The sequence below is a fragment of the Diachasmimorpha longicaudata genome, chromosome 10 (genome assembly GCF_034640455.1).
Source record: "Diachasmimorpha longicaudata isolate KC_UGA_2023 chromosome 10, iyDiaLong2, whole genome shotgun sequence".
In the NCBI taxonomy this organism is placed as follows: Eukaryota; Metazoa; Arthropoda; class Insecta; order Hymenoptera; family Braconidae; genus Diachasmimorpha; species Diachasmimorpha longicaudata.
Genome location: NC_087234.1, coordinates 2,072,426 through 2,100,132, shown reverse-complemented (window position 1 = coordinate 2,100,132; position 27,707 = coordinate 2,072,426). Strand labels below are relative to the sequence as shown.

The 27,707-nt window shown below is 37.7% G+C and overlaps 1 protein-coding gene and 2 long non-coding RNA genes across 4 annotated transcripts; 2 read left to right on the top strand and 1 right to left on the bottom strand.

Moving 5' to 3' along the window:
• Positions 1 to 262: 262 nt before the first annotated feature.
• On the top strand, positions 263 to 21,983 carry LOC135166709 (cubilin homolog). The gene is made up of 17 exons (XM_064129243.1): positions 263 to 451; positions 904 to 1,033; positions 2,037 to 2,219; positions 2,289 to 2,324; positions 2,397 to 2,537; positions 3,808 to 3,911; positions 4,898 to 5,045; positions 5,986 to 6,228; positions 6,834 to 7,460; positions 8,356 to 10,103; positions 11,418 to 13,360; positions 13,658 to 14,181; positions 14,829 to 15,027; positions 15,506 to 17,445; positions 17,811 to 20,804; positions 21,620 to 21,731; positions 21,817 to 21,983. The coding sequence occupies exons 1-17, from the start codon at positions 375 to 377 to the stop codon at positions 21,876 to 21,878; spliced, it is 11,211 nt and encodes a 3,736-aa protein (XP_063985313.1). The 5' UTR covers positions 263 to 374; the 3' UTR covers positions 21,879 to 21,983.
• LOC135166720 (uncharacterized) lies at positions 21,723 to 26,401 on the bottom strand. 2 transcript variants are annotated; one of them, XR_010299740.1, is made up of 7 exons: positions 26,387 to 26,401; positions 25,918 to 26,316; positions 24,653 to 24,804; positions 24,478 to 24,535; positions 22,736 to 24,224; positions 22,581 to 22,638; positions 21,723 to 22,401 (listed from the first exon to the last, which is right to left on the bottom strand). It is a non-coding gene; the product is annotated as an uncharacterized LOC135166720 (long non-coding RNA). The 2 variants fall into 2 exon arrangements; XR_010299741.1 differs by having other exon boundaries at positions 26,138 to 26,316.
• LOC135166722 (uncharacterized) lies at positions 26,153 to 27,446 on the top strand. Its single transcript, XR_010299743.1, has 3 exons — positions 26,153 to 26,294; positions 26,584 to 26,641; positions 27,002 to 27,446. It is a non-coding gene; the product is annotated as an uncharacterized LOC135166722 (long non-coding RNA).
• Positions 27,447 to 27,707: the final 261 nt, after the last annotated feature.

Below are 27,707 nucleotides of genomic sequence, written 5' to 3'. Positions count from 1 at the left end.
CAATTCGCCCTTTTTCGCCCTTCACCACTCGTGTCCATTAAACTTTTATTTGTCAACAACAAATCAAAGGCAATGTCCGATAATTTCAAAGTTCTCTTGATATTATTTAAATTTAAATTTTAAAAATAATTGATTCTTCCCTCATGATCAATGGTAAAATCCATGAAATTTGATACGCAGTGGGTTACGATGTCACTATCACTTTCCTACACGCCCACCGAATAACCAGATTATGCTTAACTCGGACCAGAGGTGTCTGGTGTTAGTCTGCAGCTGGCATTCAGCGGTATAGATCCTCTGGAAATTTTTTATTTCCAATTTTCGGGATAAATTGTGTTACTGTAAAATAGGTGACTTTGACAGGTGACTTAGTAATGGAGCGCAGGGTCCTCCTGCTCCTGCTAATTTTTCTCCTCGGGATTGCGCTGTGTTTTGCTTGGCAGAACGAGAGGTGTATATTTATAAATTGAAAATGATAATGAAACGGAAAAGTGCATGAAGAGTAATATTCCGGAAAAATTACGTACAAGTTCCGTAATTAGCACGTGAAAATAAAAAAAAAAACGATAAAAATTACGGAATGTCCCGTAAAAGGTACGAAACCCTTCGTAAATAGTACGCAATGAGTTTCGTTATTTTTACGGAGGGTTTTGCACTTTTTATTGGGCCCTTCGTAATTTTTATCGGACCTTTCTCCTTCCTGGAGAATTATGGAACTTTTACGTAATTTTTATTGTGCTATATCTCTCCCTGGGAAATCTACTAGTTTTTCGATGATTAAAAATATTCAACTTATTTAATTGTTCAGAAAACTAGTGACTTCTCCCCAGATTTTTAATCATCAATTTCTGTATGAAATAAAAGTGCGAAAAATATTACCACAATTTTTTCAAATTTTTCTAGACCTGTTTTGGAGTCTGTCGATGGCCATCTAGTCATATGGAGCGCACAGGATAAAAATGTCACCATAAAAACTCGTGGCAAGGGATATCTGACAGTGAATGATGTTAATCTTGTGGACTCTGCTCATGCGGTAATTATTTTAAAATAGTGTATTTCAATCGGATCGCGTGATTATTGTTCTTTGACGCAGTGATAAACAACACATTTCGTTACGCCAATCGCGAGCTCCCGGTGGGAGGATTCCAGAGGGCGAATCCCCCCTGAGACGAATAAAAAAAAATTATCACTCATTAAAAAGAAATTTATTGTCAAAATTTATTTTAACGAAAAAAAAAGTGCACAATTTATTTATAATTTGTTTTTTGTTGAATAACTTTTTGGCGTTTTACTTTTCACTGTACTGCACTCGCCGAATGACGAGGAGACTTGACCTTGTGGGAAAATCCTGCTCCGTTACAGTCGTCCGAAACGAACCTGGATCAATGGCATACCAGTATCGCACTTTTTTTTGTTAAAAAAAAATTTTATTGACAAAAAAAATCGACTCCGGATGATTTTACCCCGATAAACATTTCCTCGAAAAAAAAATTCTCCAAAGAAAAATGACCTCAACAAAAATTTCCCCGGAAATAATTTCCTAGTAATAATTACGTTGACCGTATTCCGCGATATTCATCACGAGACTTTTTGTCATACCTTCAATGATTACATATTAGATTTTAATTAAAAGCCAGCTTAATAAATTAATAGACGTTTAAGTAAGAGAAATTGAATTATATTTTACTAGAATGTGTTCACATTTGACAAACGATCTCGAAATCTCAAAAACCAAATCATCGTCATCATGGTTTCTTTCTCTACATAAATAGAAATTTGTTTATATTATTTAATAAACATTCATTAGAGTTTTCGTCGTACTAGTAAACGAAAAATGTCAAAGTTTACCACTTGCTGAACGTAACATCTCTAACAAAAAGTCTAGTTCGAATAGACATGAGACGGGGTCTTTTAACTCGTCTGATTGGCACTTCAGCTTCCCACTCGTTACCACTCCATCGCACTTGTCTCGGAATATGCTATTTGTCTCAATAATTGATATATAGCCACTCATCTGCCATGTGTCTTTATTACAGGCAGCTCATGCAGCTAGATATGTTGAGAATTGGAAGAGTGGGCCTTGGCTAGACTTGCAAACACGAGTGGACAGACTGACCCACACTGTCGAGGGTCCGAATGGACTGATTAGGAGAATAGAATCAGGATCCTGGGGATATCCTGGTGGTAACGTCACGACTTCACGTCCTCCCACGCACCAGGTATTTTTACATTTTTGGTACATCCTCACATGGCATGAGCATACAATAATTAAGGATAAATTCTTCTAGGAGTGGGAGCCAAGTTCATCTGCGCTGGCTACACGGGTAAGTGAAATATATGATTTTGTTTCTTACCTACTTCGAAAAATGTCACAAAATCACTTATTTTCTCTTAAGGTTACAAAATTGGAGGGACGAATTAGGAAACTACGGGACAAGTTGCGGACGAATGAATGTTCAAAAAATCCATGTCGTAATGGAGGAACGTGCATAAGGGTTTTCGATGGATATCAGTGTTTATGTCCATCAAATTGGCAGGTTGGTACTATCCTGTTGACAGTATTTTTATTTTGTCATATGTGGGCCGGAATATTTATATAGCGTTTCACATCTTGTGACGTCCCAGCACGTCCCAGGACGTGACAAGATGTGATAGGATTTTGGATTCGATAAGAAGAGAACCAGGATTATTCTTGAGATTATGTTAAAAAAAAATTTACTACAAAAATACAATCCTCTGATTATTGTTACTTATGTGTGCGGCTGTGCATTCACAAATTGGTCAAGCGTTTTTTCATTATTTAAACTTATCTAAATCTACAGGTGTACAATATGATAAGTTATATTAAGAATATAATGAAAGAAAACCAAAAAAATGAAAATAGTTAAAAATGGAGGTTTACAATTGTGTACGATTTTTTTTTATATAAATTTAAATTTTTATATTACTTTGGTTAAGAAATTAGCTCAGTACTTGGATATATTTTGTTTCTCAATGATTTTAAAAATAGCGAGTTTCATAAAGTGGAAAATATCCCAGGATTCGAAGTCCATGAAGCATCAACTCTCTATGTTCATCATAGAGAGGACAATTCGTCAAGGTTTGCTCACGGTTTATCAGCACCTGATCACTCCTCAACATTTCTTAATATCGAAACCAAAACCCTGGAGAACATCTTGCATTTCAGTGACGCAGGGGAATTACAGAAAAATTATGTCGATATGCGCGTTTTCCCTATGACCGAGGTCTTGAGCAGTAAAGATTCAAGTTGGAGAATTCTATCTCGTTCGGTATAAACTCTCTTACCATTAGTGGATCTAATTAACATTCGATAATATATCACATTTTCCTATGTACTCGACTGCGGAGGCTGTATTACCTCACTTTGGTAGTACAAGTGTTATAATCCTATATCAGTAATTAAAAAATGCCAAAAGATAACATAATCTCTGCAAAAATGACGAAGTCAAATGTTACATTTCAGTAGCGAAATGGCAAAACGAGATAAGTCACTTTTGACTATTGATCGCACTGAGGCAAAAATATCATAGATTTAAAAAAAATATTATAACAATAAAAATAGCATTTTATTGTTGCACTATGCGCTCTCAATAAATAATCCTTCTGTTTTACTTAATTTTTTTCTCAGTTAATCTCAACAGCCATGTTAACCCATCGTCAATATGTTGTGATGACGATCGAAAGCTTAACAATAACACTAAAAAATTTATAACAAGTTTGAAAAAACTCATTTAAATTTCCTCAACCTAATCACTCCATATTTAACTCTTCCATTGATCCATTTAGGGCATCTCTTGTGAAGTTGATGTGAACGAGTGCGCTATCTACGCTGGTACCGGCTTCGGATGTCAAAATGGTGCCACTTGTGTCAACACACTTGGTTCTTACAGGTAAATGGATTTTCTATATTTATTTATTCCATGTATACCCTACTCGGATTTTTACATTGCATTTTGTGGTGTCATGGGTCGAATTCCTCTCCAAACGTGTTGTATTTACCCCAGGAGATGTGCGCCACGTACAGACCCTCCTGCCCCGACAGGAGATGAGGAATGGCCGACAGTGGGCCGACATTTGGCCAATGCTGGCCGACAGTCGGCCGACTGTCGGCCATTCCTCATCTCTTACCAGGGTGGTGACCAAGGAAAAACAGGGGGCGTTTGAACTAGACGGCGTTCGTTAACTAAGTTTATCGGGAAATAATATTTCTTGATGTTTTATAGTGTTCAGACTTCTGTTCAACGGTTTCCGAAAGATTAAAAATTCCAATGTCCTGCAGTTTGCGCTGAGATTGTAAGGCAGCACAGTAATTTTCATCGGAATTATACTGTCAAAATTATCCGTTTTTTCTGCCTGGGTCCCAGTGCCGGTAATATGACACGAAATGGTTTGAAGTTAATTTGAATACATTTACACAGAAAGAGTTTTTAGATAAAAATTAGACCTCTAGAGGTCCAAACGTGGGACGAAATTGTAATCAACCTCTTTCTAGGTCAAGTTTTGTTAGAAAAATTAGACTTGAGAAGGTAATTTTTGTGATAAAACTAATCTTCGTCCCTCGTTTCGTCCCCTGGCGGTCTAATTTTTACTAAAAATTTTTTTTCATATCAAAAGACCGTATGGGGACATCCATGTACATAATATGAGTGGTCTCCGGTATATACTCGTGTACATATGATTTTTATCCAAAGCTTCTGAGGAAAATTACAATACTGTAACGTAAAATTCTTTTGTCGTTTCCATCGTCGGTAAGCGAAGTACGAGTTACTTAAATTTTACTGAGAATTCCTCTCCGTGTAGTCCCAGTCGAAAAAAGTGTTACGAAAAAATTATAATTAGGTGAAATACTAGATTATTCATTGTCTTATTCTTTCAGCTGTTCATGCGCCCAAGGCTGGTTCGGTGTTCACTGCAGTTCCAGAACATCGGTCTGTAGTTCTAGCGACTCGCGAGAACTGTGTGGTAACGGTGTGTGCATCGATCAGAAAGGAACATCTCTTGGATACACTTGCATCTGTGATCAGGTATAATTTCTCATAATTATAAAAACAGTATAACAATGTATTTCGATACGAACACACTACAAAAATAGTAATTCATGATCAGTTTTCAGAACAGTGGCATTGAATGCGATTTAGGAATTTAAAAAATCATAAAACTTCAGGTTTCCTCGGAAATTCAGTGAAATTTGGGAATTTTAAATGGCAGTCACGTGAATTTCTCTATTTATTAAAATTGTCCACTTAATATAAATATTCGGCTTCAAGTTCCATTAAATTTCCAATGAAAACAAAAATTCCACGATTTTCCATACTGACTTTCACCTTTTCAAGTTCGAGGAAGAACCAGTGCCCATTCCCGGACGGAGAAATGTATTTTTCAAAAATTTTCTGGTTTTCAATTTATTATAAAAAAAATAAAACACAAATTTACAGTTCTGTTTACTTTTACCACTGAATTTTCAATGCGAAGACTTTTTGAAATTTCGTGGTATTAGATTTTAATTGGAAGCCAGGTTAATGAAAAATAGACGATATAAGTAAGAGCAGTTTTATGATAATGTGTTCACACTTCGAGAGCAGTCGACGAACTGACAAATGATCTTGAAATCTCAAAAACCAAAGCATCGTTATCATGATTTCTTTCTTTTCATAAACAGAGAGCTGTTTATATTATTTAATAAACATTCATTAGAGCTTTCGTCGTAAGACCAGACAGACGGCCTCTCCAAGAAATAATGATCTCATTTATAATAAATATAAACTTATATAGGTCTTTAATGTCATCGTATTGTTTTTTGTATTTTCAATCGTGGTAATAGTCGCAGGATAAAAATTTCTGATATTCGTCGCAGAAAATCGCGACAATTATTTTTACCAGTGAATTCAATTTTTCTTTGTAATGTAGGAATAAATTCACCCTATTGATAACCGAGGATGAAACAATGACTATTTTTCGATACAGGGCTGGAAGGCTGAGGGTACAAATCCGGCTTGCATAGTTGACGTTGATGAGTGCGCCGGAAAACACCCCGTCTGCTCTGTAGACCCGGAAGTTGTGTGTGTGAATCTCAGAGGAAGTTTTCACTGCGGCAGTTGTCCACCTGGTTTCACTGGCAGTGGGTACTATTGTCGAGATATCGATGAATGCCTCGTTGATAATGGGGGATGTAGTACAATGCCGAAGGTTCATTGCCGAAATGTGCCGGTAAGGAAATTCATAGATTACTAATGAGCAATTATCTAATCGTCTGGTCAGTCACTTTTCTTGATAAAACATCAGGAGGGGATCAGGAATGGTCCAGGACTGGTAGAGAATGACTTATTACTCGTTTAAAAATTTTAAGTCTTTAGGGTACCCTGAAAAAGTAAAGAATTTCCATTCCTCAGGGAGGAAATTCCCACAAATTTCCTAGAAATCCCAAGAATTTTACCTTAACAGCATCAACTATTCTCACAGCCGAGAATTACTCGATCGCATTAAAATTTATATAGAAAATTTCTCTTCGTATACACAAAGAAACAATTTATATAAATGTAAGTTGAAAGTCACAAAAAATTTTCTTAAAATAATCTTGAATAATGATTCAAGAACAATTATTAACATTTTGAATAATTATCAATTATCTAACCTGAGATAATTTCAAATTAAAAAACTTTGCAGAACAATGAACCAGATAACTCTAATATTTGGAACTGAACTTATCTTCTAAAGACATATTTCCTTCTGTCAAGAATATCAATGATTGACTAAAATAATATTTCTTTCTAATGTGAATAATGACGAGTAAAACAAATGAATTTTTCTTTCAGGGATCCCGGATCTGTGGTCCATGTCCTCCAGGATACTCTGGTGACGGTGAAACATGCACTTACGTTGGCAGTTGTAGAATTAATAATGGAGGATGTTACCCTCTGGCAAGCTGTGTAGAAACCACGAATTCCGTTGTGCAGTGTCATTGTCCAGGTGGTTACACTGGAGATGGGATAGGTCCGAACGGCTGTGCCCCATCAACCCAACCGACAAATCCCTGCGCAGGGAATCCCTGCATTCACGGCATCTGCATTCCTCATGCAACCGGCAGGTTTTGTCACTGTGAAGCAGGCTATTCCGGTGCCGCGTGCGATGTTCCGTTGAATCCTTGTCTTCCAAATCCCTGCAAAAACAATGGCGTGTGCTCTAGAGCTTCCAATAATAGTTTTACTTGCGAGTGCGCAGCTGCCTACCAGGGACCTACATGTGAAACTGCCAAGAGCACCTGTGGTGGATACATCAGAGACCCTGCTGGAACCTTGTCATATCCTCCTGATGGTCGACGCGATCCCAACGTGAAATCATGTGCTTACATTTTCTTGACTAGTCCTGATTTGGTATTGAACGTCACGTTCACGAAATTCAAGTTAGGAGGTGCACAGTCATGTCGCGTTAATTTCATACAGGTAAGTTAACTCAAAATTGATGGAATGAGTAGGGTAAATGTAATCGTGTCCAATTGACAACATTGACAATGTTTCTGTCTTCGGAAATAGGTGACACATCTAACTTGTGGCATTTTAAATATTTTTATTAATAAGAACTATTGGATTAGGGACAGGGATTCGCTCAATAATATCAAACGATTTGGCTATAAACTTTAATTGTTTATAGACGTACGAAGAAGGTGTATCTTTCTCCTATGATGTCTCCAGAGGAACTAACCCTTCAACAAAAGGTCCTTGTTTACTCATTTCTTTCTTTTCCTCCTCTGTTTCTGTTTATTAAAACTGTTCTAAACATTCTGGCACTGTTCTGAGAAAAACTATAAAATATTAACATGGACTAAACAGAGATATGGACAGACGGTTAATTTTTGTCCACCCATACCATGCACTGTCAATAATAACATTAAATATGACCTCAGAAAAAAGCGGAGCAAATCCATTGTCGACTGATAATAACTGATGATCATTAATACTTAAAAATAATAAGAGGCTTTGAAAGGCCAATAATTCCTAGAAGCACAAAAGTAAACCGTGTTAAAAAACTTAAAAAAGTCAATCTAATGTCATTCTAAGCCCTTCCCTGACCTTACAAACCTGACAAGGGCTAGTCGCAATGACTCAAGTTTACGAACAGGTTCGCATAAGGTCATAAGTGAAAGAAAAAGCTAAGGAATGGCCCTTGGACCATAGGATTTCCGTTTCCTGACAACTTTAGATTTAACAAATTAGTCAACCAGTCCGTTTATCCCCAGTTAATTTTTCCACAAGTAACCTTTGCTGTCAATTCTGTAAATATCAGGAATAATCTCCAACGAAGAAACACCATTAATACATTCCCATCATCTTGTTGCAGCTCCACGATGGTACCAGCACAGCGAGTCACTTTCTCGGTAGATTTTGTGGCACCACCCTCCCCAACGGTGGGAACATCATCTCTACACACAACAATCTCTACATGTGGTTGAACATTCATAGTACAGAGGCAGATGAAGGCTTCACCCTTCATTGGAATAGTGTGTCACCAGTGTGCGGTGGTTATCTAACATCAAATATCGGATCAATTAGTTCACCGGGTACTCCAGGAAAGTACCCGTTGAACAGAAACTGTACGTGGGAGATATCAGTGAAGGAAGACAGTAGAATTCAGTTTCACTTCTTCGCTGTTCAGATTGAAGAGCATTCAAACTGCAGCAAAGATTATCTACAGATTAACGAAACACGAGGAGATCGAGCTATTGAATTGCAGCGTTATTGCGGTCACACCCAGCCTGAGCCTCTCCTGACATCTAGCTCAACAGCGATTCTGTACTTCCATTCGGACGGTGACACTCAAGATCAAGGCTTCCAGCTGAGTTACAGCGCCGTCAGGGGTACACCCGGTTGTGGTGGAGATCACACAGCTCCTCAGGGCACAATCACCTCTCCCACAATTCAAGGAGCTTACGACTCCGGTCTCTACTGTGTCTGGAAGATTCAACTTCCAGTAGGCGAAAAAATCCGACTGACTTGGCAGGAAATTGATGTTGAGGAGCATCGTTACTGTTACTATGACTTTGTCAAGATCTACGAAGGACCTGATGAAGAATCTCCGGAAGTCGGAACTTACTGTGGAACAGATTTACCTGCCCCGAGGACTCTTAACAGTAGTGTAGCGACAATAGTCTTTAGCACCGATCGTAGTTACAATGGAAAAGGTTTTAGTATTAAATATGATACGCACTGCGGTGGAGAATTTCATGAACCCACGGGAGTTCTTACGTCGCCGTTCTATCCGATGAAGTATCCTGGCGAAAAAACCTGTCATTATGAAATTATTCAGCCCTCGGACAAGCGCATCATACTTCAGATACTGGATCTGGATATTGAGGGACACTGGCACAGTGACTGTTACTTCGATCACTTGGACATCTACGATGGAGATAATGATAATGCTACGCAGCTCGCACAGCTCTGCGGTGGAGAGAACAAAATGCCCGATGATCCATTCTACTCAACCTACAATTTAATGTATATTGAATTCCATACTGATGCCAGTTACTCCTATCGAGGATTTAAGGCCAACTACTCTACCGTTGACAGAAGATGTGGGGGTCTTTTCAAAACTAGTACTGGAGATATTGTGAGCCCTGGAGCCGGTGAGGGATATTCAAACGAGGAAGAGTGTTTGTGGACCATTCAGGCACCACCCGGACACGTCATTCAACTGTCGTGGACATCGTGGAGCTTGGAATCGCACTTTCAGTGTAGGCATGATTACGTGGAGATCAAAGAAGAATATATCGGGGAAGATTTGTTGATTGGGAAGTACTGTGGAAGGACCAAACCACCTGATATCATCACCTTGGGGAACATCATGAATATTATTTTCAAGACCGATGACACAGTCACATCTGATGGTTTTGTTGGGCAATACCGATTTATTGACACTGCGAACACGTGTGGAGGACATTATTTTAGCTCTAATGGCGCCATAACAAGTCCTGCATGGCCCCGGAGATATGCGTTCGACAGAGAATGCACTTGGATAATCGAGGCACCAACAAAAATGCAGATTAAACTGGTTGTTGATTCTTTTCATATGGAGTCGTCTAGTGACTGCAGGTTAGCCATATTCACAAAATAAAACGATAATTATTTAATTAACTAATTAACCGATTGAGATAAGCTTGCTCTCCCAGTTATTGAATAACGTCGTCGTAAATATATTTTTATATGACAAGAAACAAAATTCCGTGCATTTTTATGGAAGCTTTTTAATAAATATTTAGTATGCATTAGTGCTCAGAAGAATCACTTGACGTTGCAACTAATTGGCAATAGAATTTTCAATAAATTTTTTGCCGAGATGCTCAGTATTCCCTCGTAAAAATCGATACCACTGAAGAAGATCCTCCAGCATTTAATCTTTCTGATTTTTATATTTTAAAGATCACCTTTCATTGCTCCTTAAATGTTGAAGATGAAGATTTATAATTTTTCATTTTTTAGTAACATATTGTGGGGATAATTTTTTAAAAGATTATTTTTCCCACCCAAATTTCAGCCAATAGAATTGCACCATTTGTTGATATTTTGTATAGCCTACCTCGAATATCAGCGATTATTTTTCCCATCCAAATCTTGGCCAATAGGATTGCACCATTCGACGTTATTTTGTATAGTCAACACGGTATTTCAGCGGATATTCTTGGAAATTTCACTGGAAATTTTGCATGTTGATATATATAAAAAAAAACAAATGTTGAAGTAACCCTCAATTGTATCTGACAGATTAAATGGCAATTCGTTGAAAATTATGTCTCATGGTGCAATTCTATCGGCCAAGATTTGGATGCAAAAAATAATCCCCCGAATACCACTCGAACTTCGAAATTATCTGATATTTCCCTCAAGGTTCCCTGCAAACAAATAAGCTCGTCAAGTTTTCCAGGAAAATCACTCGCGCTTCGCGCTCGTGATTTTTAAACTGGAAAACTTGACACGTTCATTTGTTTGCAACGAACCTATCGGGAAATATCCGATAATTTCGGAGCTCTTGTGGTATTACATGCGATAATTTTTTGAATATTTTGGTAAACAAACGACACTTAACCAAATAAACCTCTTTTCATGTCATGGCACAATTCTCTTGGCCGAAATTTGGATAGGAAAAATAATCCCCTGAATACCACTCGAGCTTCAAAATTATAGAATATTTCCCTCTAGGTTCCCTGCATACAAATGAAGTCGTCAAGTTTTTCAGGAAAAATCACTCGTGCTTCGCACTCGTGATTTTTTAGCCTGAAAAACTTGACTCCTTCATTTGTTTGCAACGAATCTATCGGGAAATATTCGATAATTTTGAACCACTTGTGGTATTATATGTGATAAAACAACTTACGGTTAATTTAATACTAATAGACATTTAATCCGCAGGTACGATTACTTGGAGATTAGAAACGGTGCTCACTCAACGTCTCCACTGATCGGAAAATACTGTGGGGATGATATTCCCGCAACCATCAATAGCTTTACGAATTTCCTCTACCTAAAATTCAAATCGGACGGGTCTATTAGTGGTAGAGGATTCGAAATTACGTGGGACGCAACAAAACGTGGATGTGGAGGAACATTAACTGGAAGTTCGGGTGATATAATGTCGCCAAATTATCCCGGTCCATATGCAATGTTTTCCGACTGCACCTGGAACATCGTCGTTACACAAGGCAATCGAATCCAAATTATTCTCGTTGATGTGGACCTCAACGCAGATAGTTCATGTATCGGAGATCATGTTGAAATCTCTGAAGGCATCAATGGCATTGTTAAGAATAAGGAGAAGTATTGCAAAGCTACCAATCAATTGGCAATCGACTTAAAAGGGAATACAGCTACTGTTCACTTTCGCAGTGCTTTTGGAGAGAAAGGACGTGGTTTCCATATAAAGTACAATACTCTTTGCCAGAATAAATTGCACGCTCACAGTGGAGTCATTGAGTCTCCAAATTTCCCAGACAGGTATCCACCAAATCTAAACTGTTCTTGGATCATTGATGCACCAATAGGAAACAAGATCAACATATCGTTCTCCCATTTTGATCTCGAGCCGGGAAATCCTTTCACTGAAAATCCCTGTACATTTGATTATCTCAATATCAAGGAGGGCTCCTACGACACACCCCAAACTGAACTCGGTAATTTGTGTCCAATGGAGGGAATGATCATACCTCCGAAAATTGTATCAACGGAAAATCAAATTTTTATTAATTTCCGAACTGACTGGGAATCTCATTATGGTGGCTTCAGGCTCGAATGGATTGTCACCGGATGCGGAGGACATATCAGAAAGCAAAAGGGCATTGTCTCATCACCGGGATATCCGAAGAGCTATCCCACGAATATTGACTGCGAATGGACCATCGAAGTTGATTACGGATACGGCATTCAGATCAATTTCACTGATGTCGATACTGAAAAGGAAGTCGCTTGCATCATGGATAAAATCGAAGTGTTCGGAGGAGAGAACGAAGAAGCCCCAAAACTCGGAGAATTCTGTCACTCCAAGAGTCCGATTCTCCTCGTGAGTCCTATTAACAAGATGTTCATCAAACTTCATTCAGACTGGAGTCATGCGGGGAGAGGATTTACTGCTAACTTCAATCAAGCTCCAGGGTGTGGCGGCCTTTTCAGGGCTTACGAGGGCGCCATTCACTCACCGAATTATCCGATGAATTATCCGGTCAATCAGAACTGCGAGTGGTTGATTGAAGTTGATCAATATCATCTCGTTAATCTGACATTCGTTGATGTTGATCTCGAAGGGAGCATCAGATGCACAATGGATTATATCAAGGTTTTCGATGGACCGACCAGAGACCATGCCCTTTTGAGCAGTTTTTGCGCAAAGCAGATTCCATCGCCAATTATTTCATCTGGCAACAAACTTCTGGTGGTTATGAGGAGTGATGCAGCTTCAACGGCTAAGGGCTTCCAGGCAAATTTTGAGAGGGCGTGCGGTGCTCGAATTGTTACCAACTCGAGTGGATTCTTGACAACAGCTTCTGATCTACATTTGAAGAATGATGAGGGTCTCAATTGCAGCTGGATCATTGCGGCCGAAGATCTTGCTGATCACATCACTCTCACTATTTCTCATATGGATATGAATTGTCGATGGGGGACATGTGAAGATAACTGCACGAGTCATTATCTGAGTGTTTATGAGGGAGAAGGTATGGAGGGAGCGCTCAAGGGTCAATGGTGCGAGTCTAAGGTTCCACCACCGCTTGTCAGCACTGGAAATGCTCTTACTGTACATCTTCTTACATATTACTATATTGATGTATCATTTAGCGCCAGTTATTCAGCTCTGAATTCAGGTGAGTGGGGATTTACTTTGGCGTCTGAATGACGTTATGTTATGTCTATCGATAAGCCATATTTTCCCACATAAAACTTGAAATTAATCAGATTTTACTAAGAAAACCAATTATCATTGTCTAATAAGCCATTACTTCAAAGATTTCAGATTTCAGAGGATTTATTTTTTCAGAATTGTGTTTGTTTGGGCTAATCGCACTTAAGTGGAACTGAATTAGAGTTAATTATGATAATTGTATTACTCTCAAAAACGTCTCATGTTCACCGGCTCATATTATTTTCTATCTCTTCTCCAGCATGCGGAGGTGATTACTATGCAGAATCAGGTACCCTAACATCTCCAGGTTATCCAGACAGCTACACCATGAACGCCGAGTGTGAATGGACACTGCGGACGGCACCTGGTAACGGTATCACATTAACTTTCTCAAAATTCAACATTGAGTACAGTGAAAATTGCGATCGAGATTATCTGGAGATTCGGGAGCAATCGGCAATAGGAAAAATCATCGGTGTTTACTGTGGAAATAACATAAATGCTGTAGAATCGAGGGAGGAAATTTGGATAAAATTCAAAAGTGATGGAGTGGGTACAGGTGAAGGATTCACGGCTGAGTATACATTTAATCATGGATCTGAACTTTTTGACTCTCATGGTGTTATCGCATCTCCTTTGTACCCCCATCCATTCACCAAATCAGAAACAGTCACTTGGAGAGTTACTGTTGAACATGGATTCTCCATTAAGGTCGAATTTGATGCTTTCAATGTCGATAGCTTCACCGAAACTGCATGTGATGGCTTAGAATTGGGAATGGAGGTATGTTTCATCATTATCAATTAGAAATGTCTGAAACTTTCGCCAATAAACTGGGTCAAAGTTAACTCAGCAGCGAAGTGGTAAAACAAAATAAATTTTCTTATTTCTGAGTTGAGTTTTTAAGCGATATCGCCGAATCTAAGAGAGATAGCGGAATTTATGTCTTAACATTAGTTGTAGCTGTTAATTGAGGCCGAAAAAATGTTTTAATAAAGATTTTTCTATCTCTCTTAGATTCTCAGATATTCATCGAAAACTGGTTAATAGTCAGAAGTAACTCATCTCGTTTTACCGATTCGCTACTGAACTTGTAAAAATCGACCTTCAGTTAATTGAATCTTTCGGTAAATTAAACGTGTACGTAGAATCTTAATTTGTGAATGAAGTTTTGGACCGCTATTCATTTTCTTTGGTTTATTAACCACGTGATAATCAATATCATTCGTAGAACAAAATTTTCATTTTCTCTGGTTAATAGATTTTAATAGATACTGCGTCTGAATGATAGTATTAATGTTCTCATAGATAGATATTATATTAAATCTGTGGAGTTAAGATGTGAAGGTTTGAACAAACCTTCAAATTTAACTGAACATTTTTGAGAAAGTTTAGCACGTGATTGACTTAATAATTTGTTCATTGTCTAGATCTACGATGGCTACGATAACAACGCACAACTTCTCCATACCTTCTGCGGCTCCGTCATTCCAGAATCTTTCCAAACTACTAGCAATATCATGTACATAATGTTCCACGGAGATAGAAGAAGATTGGGAAATTGGTTCAAACTTCATTATTACGAAGTTCCAAGGGTCATAACCACGAATCCCAATACTGTCGTTGAGTGTAAGTTGTGTAAAATTTCCCAATTTATTCGGGGAAAAAATTGTGACAAAAATTACGGGCTCTAAAACATTTTCAAATATTCTGATATATTTAATGGCCATTGGTCAGTAGTAAAAATCGATTTGAACATTTTTACATATGTCGAACGAAAATTACATTTTTACATTTGTCTACTGATTTAATTTTCATTCGACATGTGTGAAACAAATTTCATATCTGGACATTAATCAGGGAATTAACGAAAATTCTCCAATGTTCTGGAAAATTCGATAAAATCTTGTAAATTTTCGGAAAACTCTAGGATATTCTCGTATTATTCAGAACGTTTCGATATTTTTATTAGAAAATTCAATTTTTTATCTATTCGTGCCATTCAAATAGTTCGAATTGTCTGTACCTTTGATTTACTAATGATACACATTCGAAATTTATCGTAAAAATCGTAGAACATTTGAAATATTTTCTTATTTTCTTTCAGTATCTAATTGCACCGAGGAAATAGTTCTTACAAATAAGGAAAACGCGTCCTACATTATCACATCACCTGGCTATCCAAATGGGTACGAGAATATGTTGCACTGTAACTGGCTGATTACATCTCCCCCAGGAACTCACCTGATCCTGTCATTCATCGATATCAACCTTGACGAGAGAAAAAATTGTGTGAATGATCGTATCTCAGTATTTTCGGGCATAGCATTATCCCAAGAGCCCCCTCCAGAAGTTGAACTCCTCGGGAAATATTGTTCGATAAACGAGTCCAATACCGTCGTAAACAGTAACACGAACATCATGACCGTCAAATTCGAGACAGACTATTATCGCAACAGAACTGGATTCAAGGCCAGAGTTAAGCGAGTCTGTGGTGGACAACTTAGTGGTCCCAATGGTCAAATCACCTTCAACGAAAGTGGAAGCGAATTAACATGGGGTTGGCACATTATGTGCGAATGGAATGTAACAGTTTCCCGGGGAAAAACGATTGAAGTGACTATCAACTCCATAAACATTTCAACGACAACCGAGGAAGGATGTGGAGATCACTATGTTCTTCTGAAAAATGGCCAGGAGTCAGATTCTCCATTCCTCGGTGATGGTAAATACTGCAGCTCTGATCTTCCTGATCCACTGACGACTACTAGCAACAAACTATATGTACAAATTTCTGCTCCTCGTAATCAGGGACTTTATAAGATATCTTATCGTGAAGTAAGTTTTGAGTGTGGTGAGACTTATGAATTGTTGGGAGGTGTTAATGACCAATCGCTCTCAACACCACGATATCCAAACGTTCCACCCCCTTACACCGAATGTTTGTGGAGGTTTATGGCACCAGCTGGTCAGAGATTATCACTTCATTTCGTAGAACGTTTTGACCTGACACGCAGCTCAGAATGCCAGAGAGAATTCGTTGAAGTGAGAGACGGTGGAACAGATAATGCCCAGTTATTGGGTGCTTACTGTGGAGATAGAGCGCCAAGCACAATAACATCATCTGGAAATATGATGTACGTCAGGTATTTTACGGATATGAACATACCTGGCAATGGTTTTAAAGCTGTGGTGACGAATGACGAGATCTGTGGAAGTGTTATTAGAGGAACATCAGGTGTTGTTTCATCTCCAAATTATCCAAATCCATATCCCAAGGGAAAAGAGTGTGTCTGGTGGATTATCGGCCCTAAGTATCACTCCCTCAAATTGCAGTTTATGGATATTCACTTACCCGGATGGAGGAGGTGCAATGATACTGATCACGTTAGGATAATGGAAAAGACGCCAAATAATGAGACACTTTCTGAACCTCAGGTTTTTTGTGGACAACAAAGTCAACCCGATATCATCGCAATATCATCCAATGAAGCGATTATCAATTTACACATAAGTGGTAAAGTTGTGGGAAATTATCGAGGTTTTCGTCTCAACTTTTCAGCGACTATTGACAAATGTGGGGATGACTTTGAATCTGAGGAGGGTACATTTCAGTCATCTGGGTATCCAAGTCCTAGGCCATCTTCGCAGTTCTGTTCCTGGACGATTAGAACTCCCATTGGTACTCAAGTGAAGCTGGAAATTCTCGATCTGGATATAAACTGGATGCAGAGCCACGATATCTACGGGGCAAGATTTTATAACGATCATCAGCATAGATCACGAATTGGAGTAGTGAATACGAGAAATTATGACAAGTTCGTGTACAGTTCATCGAACCTGATGATGGTGACGTTCTTTGCTCATACTGGATACAGGGGATTTAGTGCGAAATTTAGTTCTGAGCCGTTGGCACCTTGTGGGGGATTGATTACCAACGCCAATGGTACACTGTCAATCCCAACTACTGAACCTTACCGAAGCAGATCCTTCTTCTGTTCGTGGTATATCAGTGTTCCAGAGGATATGGTCAGACTCAATCCGATGGTATGAGACAAGATTTTTTTACTTCAAATATTATTTTAATAGAAGATGCTGATCGTAAAAGTAGTCAATTTCGATAATTTAAAGTAGCTCTATCCTGAAGGCGAGTTAAAATCCCTACAGCACTCGTTCCGAACTATTCAGTAAAAATTACAGTATCGCAATTTTTCACAAACGATTCCTACAAAAATTATGCAACTTTCAGGAATAATTTCGTGACAGTTTCGTAAAATTTCCTACGATCGTACTTCACTTCGGAATTATTACGTATTATGAAAAAATACGTAATTATTATTGAATATTTCTTTCAGTGTATCGTATTTATAATCCCCTGAGTTACAATTGAGGAAATAATAATTGTTTTATAGGGAGCATTTACTCTAGCTGTCACTGCGACTGGATCTTTGGGAAGAGTAGCCCGACAAGATAGACGATGTGCTGCCAAAATCAAGAGCATGGTGCTCCGGGATAGCTCTGAAAATATCATTAGTGCTGTTTGTGGTAATGGTACAGAAGAGCCTTTTGTACTTCAAAGTCGAAGTCACCTAAATATTCTTGAAATTATGAACGGCTCAAGTCCTGGCAGTGTAAACATCGATGTAAAGTATCAGTGGAATGTTTGTGGTGGCCTTTTAGATGGTTCATCTCACACAATTAGAAACCCAAGCAACATATCTTTTCCCAGAAACTGTGTCTGGGAAGCTGTGGTCCCCGAGGGACAAGGAATTTTCTTGCAGTTCAATAAGATGAATCTTGGAGCTTGTAGCAAGGGATATCTCAAGATACTGAATGGTGGACCCCAGTCACCGCAAGTTGGAAAATACTGTGGTAATCAAAGACCTGATAACTATACGAGTACATCCCATAAATTATGGATAGAGTACTACGCCCGTGAGGCCCCTGGAGAATTTGAACTTGAGCTGCGGACAACCAGTACGGCATGTGAACTATACGGTCATGATTTAACATCACCTGGATTTCCCAAAACTTATCCACATAATAGTGAGTGCATTTGGGAATATGATGCCGAACCTGGATATTCCATTGGATTGTCTTTCATCGAAAGATTCAGTCTCGAAACGAGTACTAATTGCACCAATGATTATGTCGAAGTATTCGATCGTTACAGCAACTACGATAAGACTTGGAAATCATTGGGAAAAGTCTGTGGTAGAAATACTCCAGCACCGTTCAATACAACATCAAATCACGTCAAAATAATCTTTCACTCGAATAACGTAACGGAAAGTGATGGCTTCAAAGCACACATCGACGTCAATTGTGGAGGGATTTTTATGGCTTCAAAATCCGCTCAGATGATCTCATCGCCCCAATACCCAGAGAGTTACCCTTCCGATCTGAACTGTAATTACACCATCGTTGCTCCTGAAGGAAATATGGTTATCGTTGAATTTGAAACATTTGAACTTGAACAGGATAGCTCTCATTGTGACTGGGCTAATGTCACAATTATAGGCCAGTCTTTCTGGGAAAGGGAGGAGTCAAGTACCTACTGCGGCATCAACAAACCCCCTACGACAATGTATCCCCAGAAGGTAGATATCATTTTCAAAACTTTCATATCATTCAGCGCCCGTGGTTTTCTATTCAAATATTTAATGAACGACTGCGGAGGAGAGATCACCGAAGAGTCAGTGATATCACCACTGACGACTAGTGATGGATCAGCTTATTATGGAGGATTAAACTGTACGTGGGTTATAACAGCACCACCTGATAAGAGCATCGCTCTGAGATACAAGACTTTTGAACTTGAATTCAGCATAAGATGTTTCCATGACAAAGTGGAAGTTTACGAGGGACGTGGAATGAATATTACGAAACTGTTGTCCACTTACTGTGGAAATCTTACGGCAAATCTGCCTGTAATTAAATCCGTGGGTAATATCATGACTGTCAATTTTAGATCGGATTATACGAGGCATTTCAAGGGTTTCGTGGCTGATATTATATTTACCAAGAGCATTGCCTCGGGGTGTGGTGGACAAATCAATCTGACCAGCAGTCAGGATTGGAGGACCCAGAGGGAAAACTATTACGAAAACTTTGAAGACTGTATGTGGAGCATTAGCGCTGACACAAGAAAATCTATCAGAATCACGTTTAAGACTTTTGATCTTAAAAATACACCAAACAGAACTATACTACCTGAGATAGCTCCCTGCAGTGGTGACTATCTGGAAATCAGAGATGGCAGAGGTCCAGCTTCACAATTGGTGGGAAGATACTGTGGTAATGTTCTTCCCCCGACACTCACTTCGCCAAGAAATGTTCTTTGGATTCGTTTTTACAGCGATGGAGAGAACACAGGACGGGGAGTAACTGCCACACTGGAGGCTATTGATTCCCCTTGTGGTGTATCAATAATCAACGTTGAGAATACAACAGTCACGTTAAAATCTCCTCATTATCCTGGAGATTATTCACTCGGACTCCAGTGCAAGTGGACCTTAGTGGGACCTCCTCGAAAAGATCTTTACATTAATTTCAAGAATATTGATATGGAGAATTCACAAGATTGTCACGGGGATCATCTTCGATTGAGTGATAAACGAGTGAATCGACATATCGAAGAAGGCTTTGGGGAGGATTTACTGATCAATGGACAGACGGAATCGAGTATTAGATATTTTAATGATTACAAACCTGTCGCTACTTATACATTCTGCTCCAAAATCGATCATTATGATTATTATTCGGGGGGAAATATTGTTGAAGTTGCGCTGGAATCCACGAATGAAAATTCGGGAAAACCAAGAAAATTTGAATTAGATATTTCAATCGCTGAATGCCGTACGAATTATACAAGTCCGCAGGGAAGAATTTTTCATCAGGGATTTGAAAACTGTTGGACGACAATTACAGTTACGCCAGGGCATACTATTTCCTTGTACTTTATTAATCTCCGAATCTACGGGCGATCTGGGTGTCCGAGGAAATATCTCAAGATTTATGATGGTGATTTTACCGATCAGGTGATTGGGACATACTGTGGCATGCAGACACCTGCCCCTGTTTTCAGCCACGGAAATACCCTCAGCCTCTTGTCGAACAGCGGTCAAGCCTGGGAGGCTTATGATCTAATTTATACGTCGACGGATAAGGGCAGGGGTTGCGGTGGAAGATTATTCAATTATGCTGGGAAATTTACATCACCTATGTTTCCGAATAACTACAGAAATGACAGCGAATGTACTTGGGAAGTTATTGTTCCAAAAGGGTCGAGGGTTTTGTTGGAATTTACGACATTTGATCTTGGGTCTAGTGAGAATTGTGATACACATCTGCTGGTGCGGGAAACGACTAGTCAAGAAGGTTCCATCACTACATATTGTCCATCGGTAAGGATTTTGATGATCACTTTATTTGTTTATCGGTGAGAACTTTGTAGGATGGACATGCCAATTTTACAGTGGAGATTAGATTCTGGACGAGTTTAACGTTATTAAGTACTCGTTAAATAATTTATTGGGCGTTAAACGATCAATTGATGATAATTCGATAATGGATCAATTAGTAAATTTGAGTAATTGAATGGTTTCGGGATAATTGTTCTCTTTTATTTTTCAATAATTATTCGAAAAATCGTGATGAATTATTTACTGGATAAATCAGCACGTTCCAAATTATACACATAATCCGGTTATCGATAAATTAGAGTTTCGATTCATTCATCTAGTTTTTAATTCAATTATTTTCAATTGGATTCAGATTTTTTTTACTCCTTAAAATCTTTTACATAAATAGTAGATGGAAAATTTTTCTAGCGTTCCACATCTTTCTAACGTCAAAGGAGTCGTTAGAAAGGATTTTAGATGAGGTAGGAACGGGAAGAGGATAATTCTCTATATAATTTTTACAAGAAAAATTACTGAAAAAATGCATAGTCCAGACCGGGGTTTGAACCCAGGATCTTCCGAATATGTGTCGGGCGCTCTACCAACTGAGCTATTTAGTTTCTAGCAATTTTTTCATTTCACTTTTCCTGTTCATATCGAGCTGCGCCATTATTCTTACGGCAATCATTTTTACATTGGAGAGGGGGAGGGGGGGGGATATGTCAGTGTCGGCTGCCACTCCCAGAAATAAATAAAAACGCAATGAAATTTTTCAACGATTTATTATTTATTTATTGATACGACGGAATATTTTACAGGAACATCCTGCAAAATATAAAAGTAATTCCAACAAAGTGGAGGTAGTATACTATACGACTGTGAATAACGGAGGAACTGGATGGGAGATTAATTTCCTCGCTGTTAGAGAAGGTAATTTTTATTATTGATAGGTTTAGGTGACATTTGTTCGATGATAAAAAAAATATGAACTAATTTCTCATTTTCAATTTATCAGATTACGACGATACGGCGGAAGGACCCAATATCTTCAGGATCAATCCATGGCGACATCTTTAATTCGATCTGTCGAATGTGCTGAATAAGATGTACTCAGACTAGTGTATTTTTTGAGTGAACTGTAAACGTGATAAATTTCAATATAATTATTATAAATTATAACAATGATAGATTTTATTACATATGTCTGATACGCATTCTTCATCTTTAATGATTCGTTGACAAGTGAGTCTCAAAAAATCTAGAATTTTGACATGTTCTGTTATCGAAAATTCATTTAAAAGTCCAGTTTATAATCATGCGATGTTAATAATCTTTTGCCATGATATTTTCAATTAAAATAGACAGATTTGAAAAAATATCTGATGAGACAGGGACAGAGTAAACTCGTTCCAGAAGAGCGACTTTTCCAGAAATGAATTTTGAATAATCTATCGAGTTGCAGAGTCCTTAACGCAGTACGACGCCCCAGGACACGGTGCCACGAGACAATTCACTTGCATAATGACACAAGAGTATCCGCTTGCACAATCTGTCAAATTGCAGGGATTTTCACGACCTTCCTCCCCTTCATTCTGTCCCCCTGAAAGAAAATCTCCTAATTAGTGGATTTTTGGATGCAGTGATTCGTCGGATGAGCTGACCTCTCAATAAATGCGAGATCAAAATAAAAGGAACAGAAAATTGTGACAGGCGTTACAAACGTCATATTGTGAGTCTTTTAACGCATTTGGTACTCTAAATATTTAGAATGGAACTTACAAGTAGTGCATACTCCAAAGCGGCAGTATTTCGTGCTGCATTCAGAACTCGTGGTGCACTGGAATAAAAATTACTCACTTTAGAAAATCAGATTCTTTCATTTAATTCTCCTACTCAATTTTCATTCTCCAACTTCAAGTCTCAAATTTATGTACCGGAATTTCCTTGGATCTGACTTCTTCCATTGAAACTATTACGCACAGCAGCGAGACGAAAACAGCGAAAATTTTCATTATTTTATGTCGAAAGAGCTGACGTTTCGATGGGAAAATAGTTTCTGAATACAAGTGAGTTCGGGAATCCCTTCTTTTATAGATGTTTGAAGATTTTCCTTCTCCTTCTCCTCTGACTACTCTTTTTGTTTTAATTACACAAAAATTGAATCCCCTCTTACTGTACAATGATTATTCCTCAGATATATTTGGCCTTAAATGTTATGATGATTTCATATTCGCTGATTTATTGCGGATTATTACATTGTTTTTCTTACTCGACTGGATTCATAATTTTAGTGACTAAAATAAATAATAAGCAATCATTTTTTATTGTATTATTGAAGCCACTAGTTCACGACAATAGTCTGAAGAAAAATTTAAAAGATTCGATGGGTGACACGATCAAAACTGAAATAATGAAAATTCACTGAGAGCAATATTTTATAAAAATTACGTATTTTTTTCGTCGTTCCGAAGCCGGTGACTGAAATACCAATTCCGTGTAACGGCTCTTCCCTACGTCATCTATTGTATAATAACAATCTTCTTCACTGTTCATTATTTCTAATAATAATTGACTCAACAAATCCTGGAAGTCTGGCTAGACGGGTCATTGTTCATGGACAGCCGTTGTGAAAACATCAATCACAACGGATATCTAGCCAGTCGACGATGACAGAGTTTTTTATAATTTCAATGTCGCATGCGAGTGCATGTAGGAGAGCGATTGAACCGGGGATTCCCCCGGTTATACAAAGTAAATCGCTTGAGCGAGTATTTTACGTCCCCTTCTTTCCTCCGACAAATGTTTGCACAACTTGACTGACAGCAATAATATCTTTTATCTCGCCTCTTTGTTACTAAAAGGAAGGATTTTTACATGAGTCACTGGTTTTACATTTTGGAATGTATAATAAGAATTTAGAGTGCTGTCGACTTTGGGAAATGTCGAGGAAAGAGCAATGGGACGGTGGACAACGGTCTCGGGACAGTTTCACATATGATATCATTAAACGTATTTATTAATTCTGATACTTTATAATTTATAATTCATTTAATTACAAGTGCAAATTTAATTGCTTCAATCATAAGTTTAATTCGACAAGTTCATTTCAACTTTTGAGATTGAATGAATTTTTGTAACAACGATAGACACACTTATACATATAGTATATATAATGTAGATTATATACATAGACATAAAAAATTATGTAGAATGATAAGCTGATCAGCGTTGATTTTGATGACGAAAAATCTCAATTTTATAAGTTTGTTTTGCAATGGAAAATTTATTGAGGTGGCCGACAGCTTGGTCCACCAGGACATGGTGGGTTGGAACATCGACCTTGTTCAATGACACAAGGCCCCCCAGCACATCTGACTAACCAGCAAGGATTCGTACGGCCCGCTTCACCCTGGATTGTCCCCCCTGGGAGTAAAATCACAATTAAAACCTAGCAAAATTACGAACTCTCTTTTAATAACTTGTTTAATAACTTTTTCCTTCGCAATACGGTCTACACTGAGAAAAAACATTTCTTTTGCCAAATGTATTTTCTTATGATTAGTAAATATCCTCGACAAAATAATTTTGTTTTTTTCTGTATAGAGGAGTGGGACACGAGGACGCAAAGGAATCATTACTCATTTATCACGCCTTGAGAACATTTACGATCACTTACACTCAATACACCTTCCGTCGTAACAATAAGCCGACGAACACTGGAGACTATCAGAGCACTGAAATCAATATTATTTTTTATTGTACCGTTAACTTTATTCCTATTGAAAAAAACTCATTCATAAAACATGTTCTTTTCTCTTGGATTATACGATTATTAATTATAATGAACTCACCGATTCTCCAAGGCCTCTGTCGCGTTGCGCATTGACCGCTACTGATAACATCGCAATTATAACAGAAATTGCCAAGATCTTCATCGTCAGGAGCAACTTTTTCTTCTCTACTCAAAACTATCAACGCTGCCTTGTGGTATGATGGAATTTTGCTAACGGAGACATGTTATATACCAGGAAAATGTTATCCATATACTTCGCCAATGTATGTTGATTAGGTATTTTTTTACGGTAATATGCTCTTGTGTTAATAACATAAGATAAGACCATCTTTCTTCCTTTTCTATCATTGTAATTATGATTTCCAGCGTCAAACGTAGGTGTGAGACTTTTGATAAGTTGACAATAATTTATAGAGTTCGACAATAATACTTGTTTTTGTTGCTAATTTCCACCCATTCTTATCACGTAAATTTCCTTAACGATTTTGATTAATTGGAATTGGAATATCTCTTTAGGTGATGCTACTATTTGACAAGAAGTGGAATGGATGATAAGAACAATAGAAAGAATAGATGGTGATAAATGAAAAGAAAATATTGTGAAAAAATATATCATTTCCTGATCAATTAGTATTATTTACACATAATGTAAATAATTGGCTGCAGGTCGTCGATCAATAACTCAAATTTCTTTTACATTCTGTTAAAACTGACACACGATTTCTGATATTATTTTGTAAGTACTCGCAGAAGAACAGTTTGGAATGTGCACGTGAACCAAAAGCAATTTCAGACATGAAATTATGTTAAATTAGCAGATTATTATTCAGCAGATTATTATTATAATTACGATTATTAACAATTTTCAATATGATTGATGTTCTGGAACATTTCCGATCGCTCAAAAAACTTCAATCCCTTACAATCAACGAATCAAATAATTTCTGTTAGTTACCAAAAATTCACTTACAGTTTTCATGGCTTTAAAAATCAAAAATTGAAACTAAAAAGCAAAATTCAAGATCACTGTCAATTTTCACATAATGACATGATAGAAACTATGAATAATAAATTTTTTAATCAGTTCATTACGCATGAAAGAATTCAAAGAACAATTGAAATTAACTTTTGAAGATAGACAATCTTTGAAATAAGGGGAAAGTGATTCTATTAATGATTGTCAGCCTCTGGAAATGGAATAATGACCGTCGTAATTAATTATACATGAGTATAGTATGAAGATCAGAGGAAAAAACTTTATCGTTGGGCATCTTTTTCAATTAATAATTCATATCAGCTCACGTTTACTGTCATGATCCTTACCAAATAAAATTTTCTGAAAAATATTGCGGCAGATCAGGCCAATCCAACCAATAACACTCGTTATCTCAAACGTCAAATTTTGTTGTGGGGAAAATGAACAAAGGCAGACTTTTTTTCCTCAATAAGAACCTCGTCAAGTGTGCAAATAAGCATGTAACAACAACTTGAGTATTTATTTCACATTCACGAGTCATCTTGTTTTGTATATAAAAGGACTTACCGCCTCCTCGGTATCATAAAATATACACCAGGAGAAATTGTGAGAATAGACAAATCACTCTGCAAAAATGAAATTCTTCATTATTATCTTATTGTTAGTGGCATTGGCAGCTGCTCAACCTGGGCAACGACAGCGTTGTAGACGTCTTCGAAATCGGGTAAATATTCTCATAAATTCGTCTGAAATAATATTTCATATCATGATGTGAAACTAGTACATGATAATGCGAAGCCTTGGAAAATACATTACCACTTTCCACGTGCGAAATTGATTTTCAAGTCAACGCCTTATCACACGTAGGGTACGGTTATTCATTTTTCAACACAGCTGCAATGAACATTCGCCATTTTCTTGCCTGATGAACGGGTGGAAAGTCAGCACTTTCCGTCCTTGAGTTAAAAGTGACCACCTTACGTCCCTCTGTTTCATTGAATTTTTTATTTTAGTGCAGTGACAGCAAGCAATGCTGCTCAGGGTACTGTCGTGATCGGCGTTGTATCAGATGTGAGTATATATATAATGTTTGATTCTAATTCTAGTAATTATTATGCATCATTTCCTCACAGATGAATAAAATGAGAAGAACCTTACAATTATTAGATTCGTTGAGTCGAGAAAATTCTATCAGAGATATCTGAAAAAACTAAGTAATAGAGAAAGTAATAGAGAACCACTGAATTCTACTCAAAATTTTTTGGTTAATAATTTTCACGCGTATTATCAGAGGTTAACTTTTTCCATCAGTTAATAGAACCATTAGAACCCTCTCGCCACAGCTATAAAAGCCACAAGTGGAACAGCCATCATTTTATGTCGAATTCTTGATGAAGACAGAAATTAATTAGTGGAATTTGATACCTCTAGGGGGAACGATTGAAGATGAAAGAGACCTGACATATCCTTGTGCTTACACTACCTGTTCGGTGGGTGCAACTTGTGTAATTGATCAAGTCCAGTGCGTTCAGTCACCGTGTCCTGGAGTTGTCGCATGTCGTTGAAAAACATCACTCATCAAATTAACTTCTGTGTAGTTCATGTTAATCCATTGTGGATAATTAGCAGAATCGATGGTATGAGAATAGAGTTATGAGCATTACATTATCAAGTCAGCAATATGTGCAAGTCATTGGTAGTGATTCACTTGTAGTTATTACTGATATAAGATTTTAATGTCACTGTTGTTAATAAATATTAGTCAACAGATTCGTATGTCAATAGCCGACAGGTGATTGTTTAAATAATTAGAAATTCAATATGAGTTGGAGAAACAGATTAATAAAAATTGATATTTTTCGATTGTTTCACTTCATATCGATAGGCAATCGTTTGTAGATCAATTCATTATTTGTCTAATTATTGGGTAAATTAATTTGGTAAAATATTTGGGGGGGGGGGACGTGGCACACAGAAAGTACTTTTTAGAGATGGCGTGTAGCCAGTAAAAAACAATATAAAATGGAAGTGGTAGTTGGGTCGTGTATAGATACCTGGGAGCACTCGGCTTGTTTTGTTTCGAAATGTGTACTTGGCCGATACGCTACCGCGTATCTCGATAATAAGTTGTAGTGTT

Coding starts and splice junctions, on each gene's coding strand:
- LOC135166709 (XM_064129243.1), top strand. CDS start 375: ATGGAGCGCAGGGTCCTCCTGCTCCTGCTAATTTTTCTCCTCGGGATT. Junction 6,229..6,833: donor TTCATTGCCGAAATGTGCCG/GTAAGGAAATTC, acceptor TTTTTCTTTCAG/GGATCCCGGATCTGTGGTCC. Junction 21,732..21,816: donor TTTCCTCGCTGTTAGAGAAG/GTAATTTTTATT, acceptor TCAATTTATCAG/ATTACGACGATACGGCGGAA.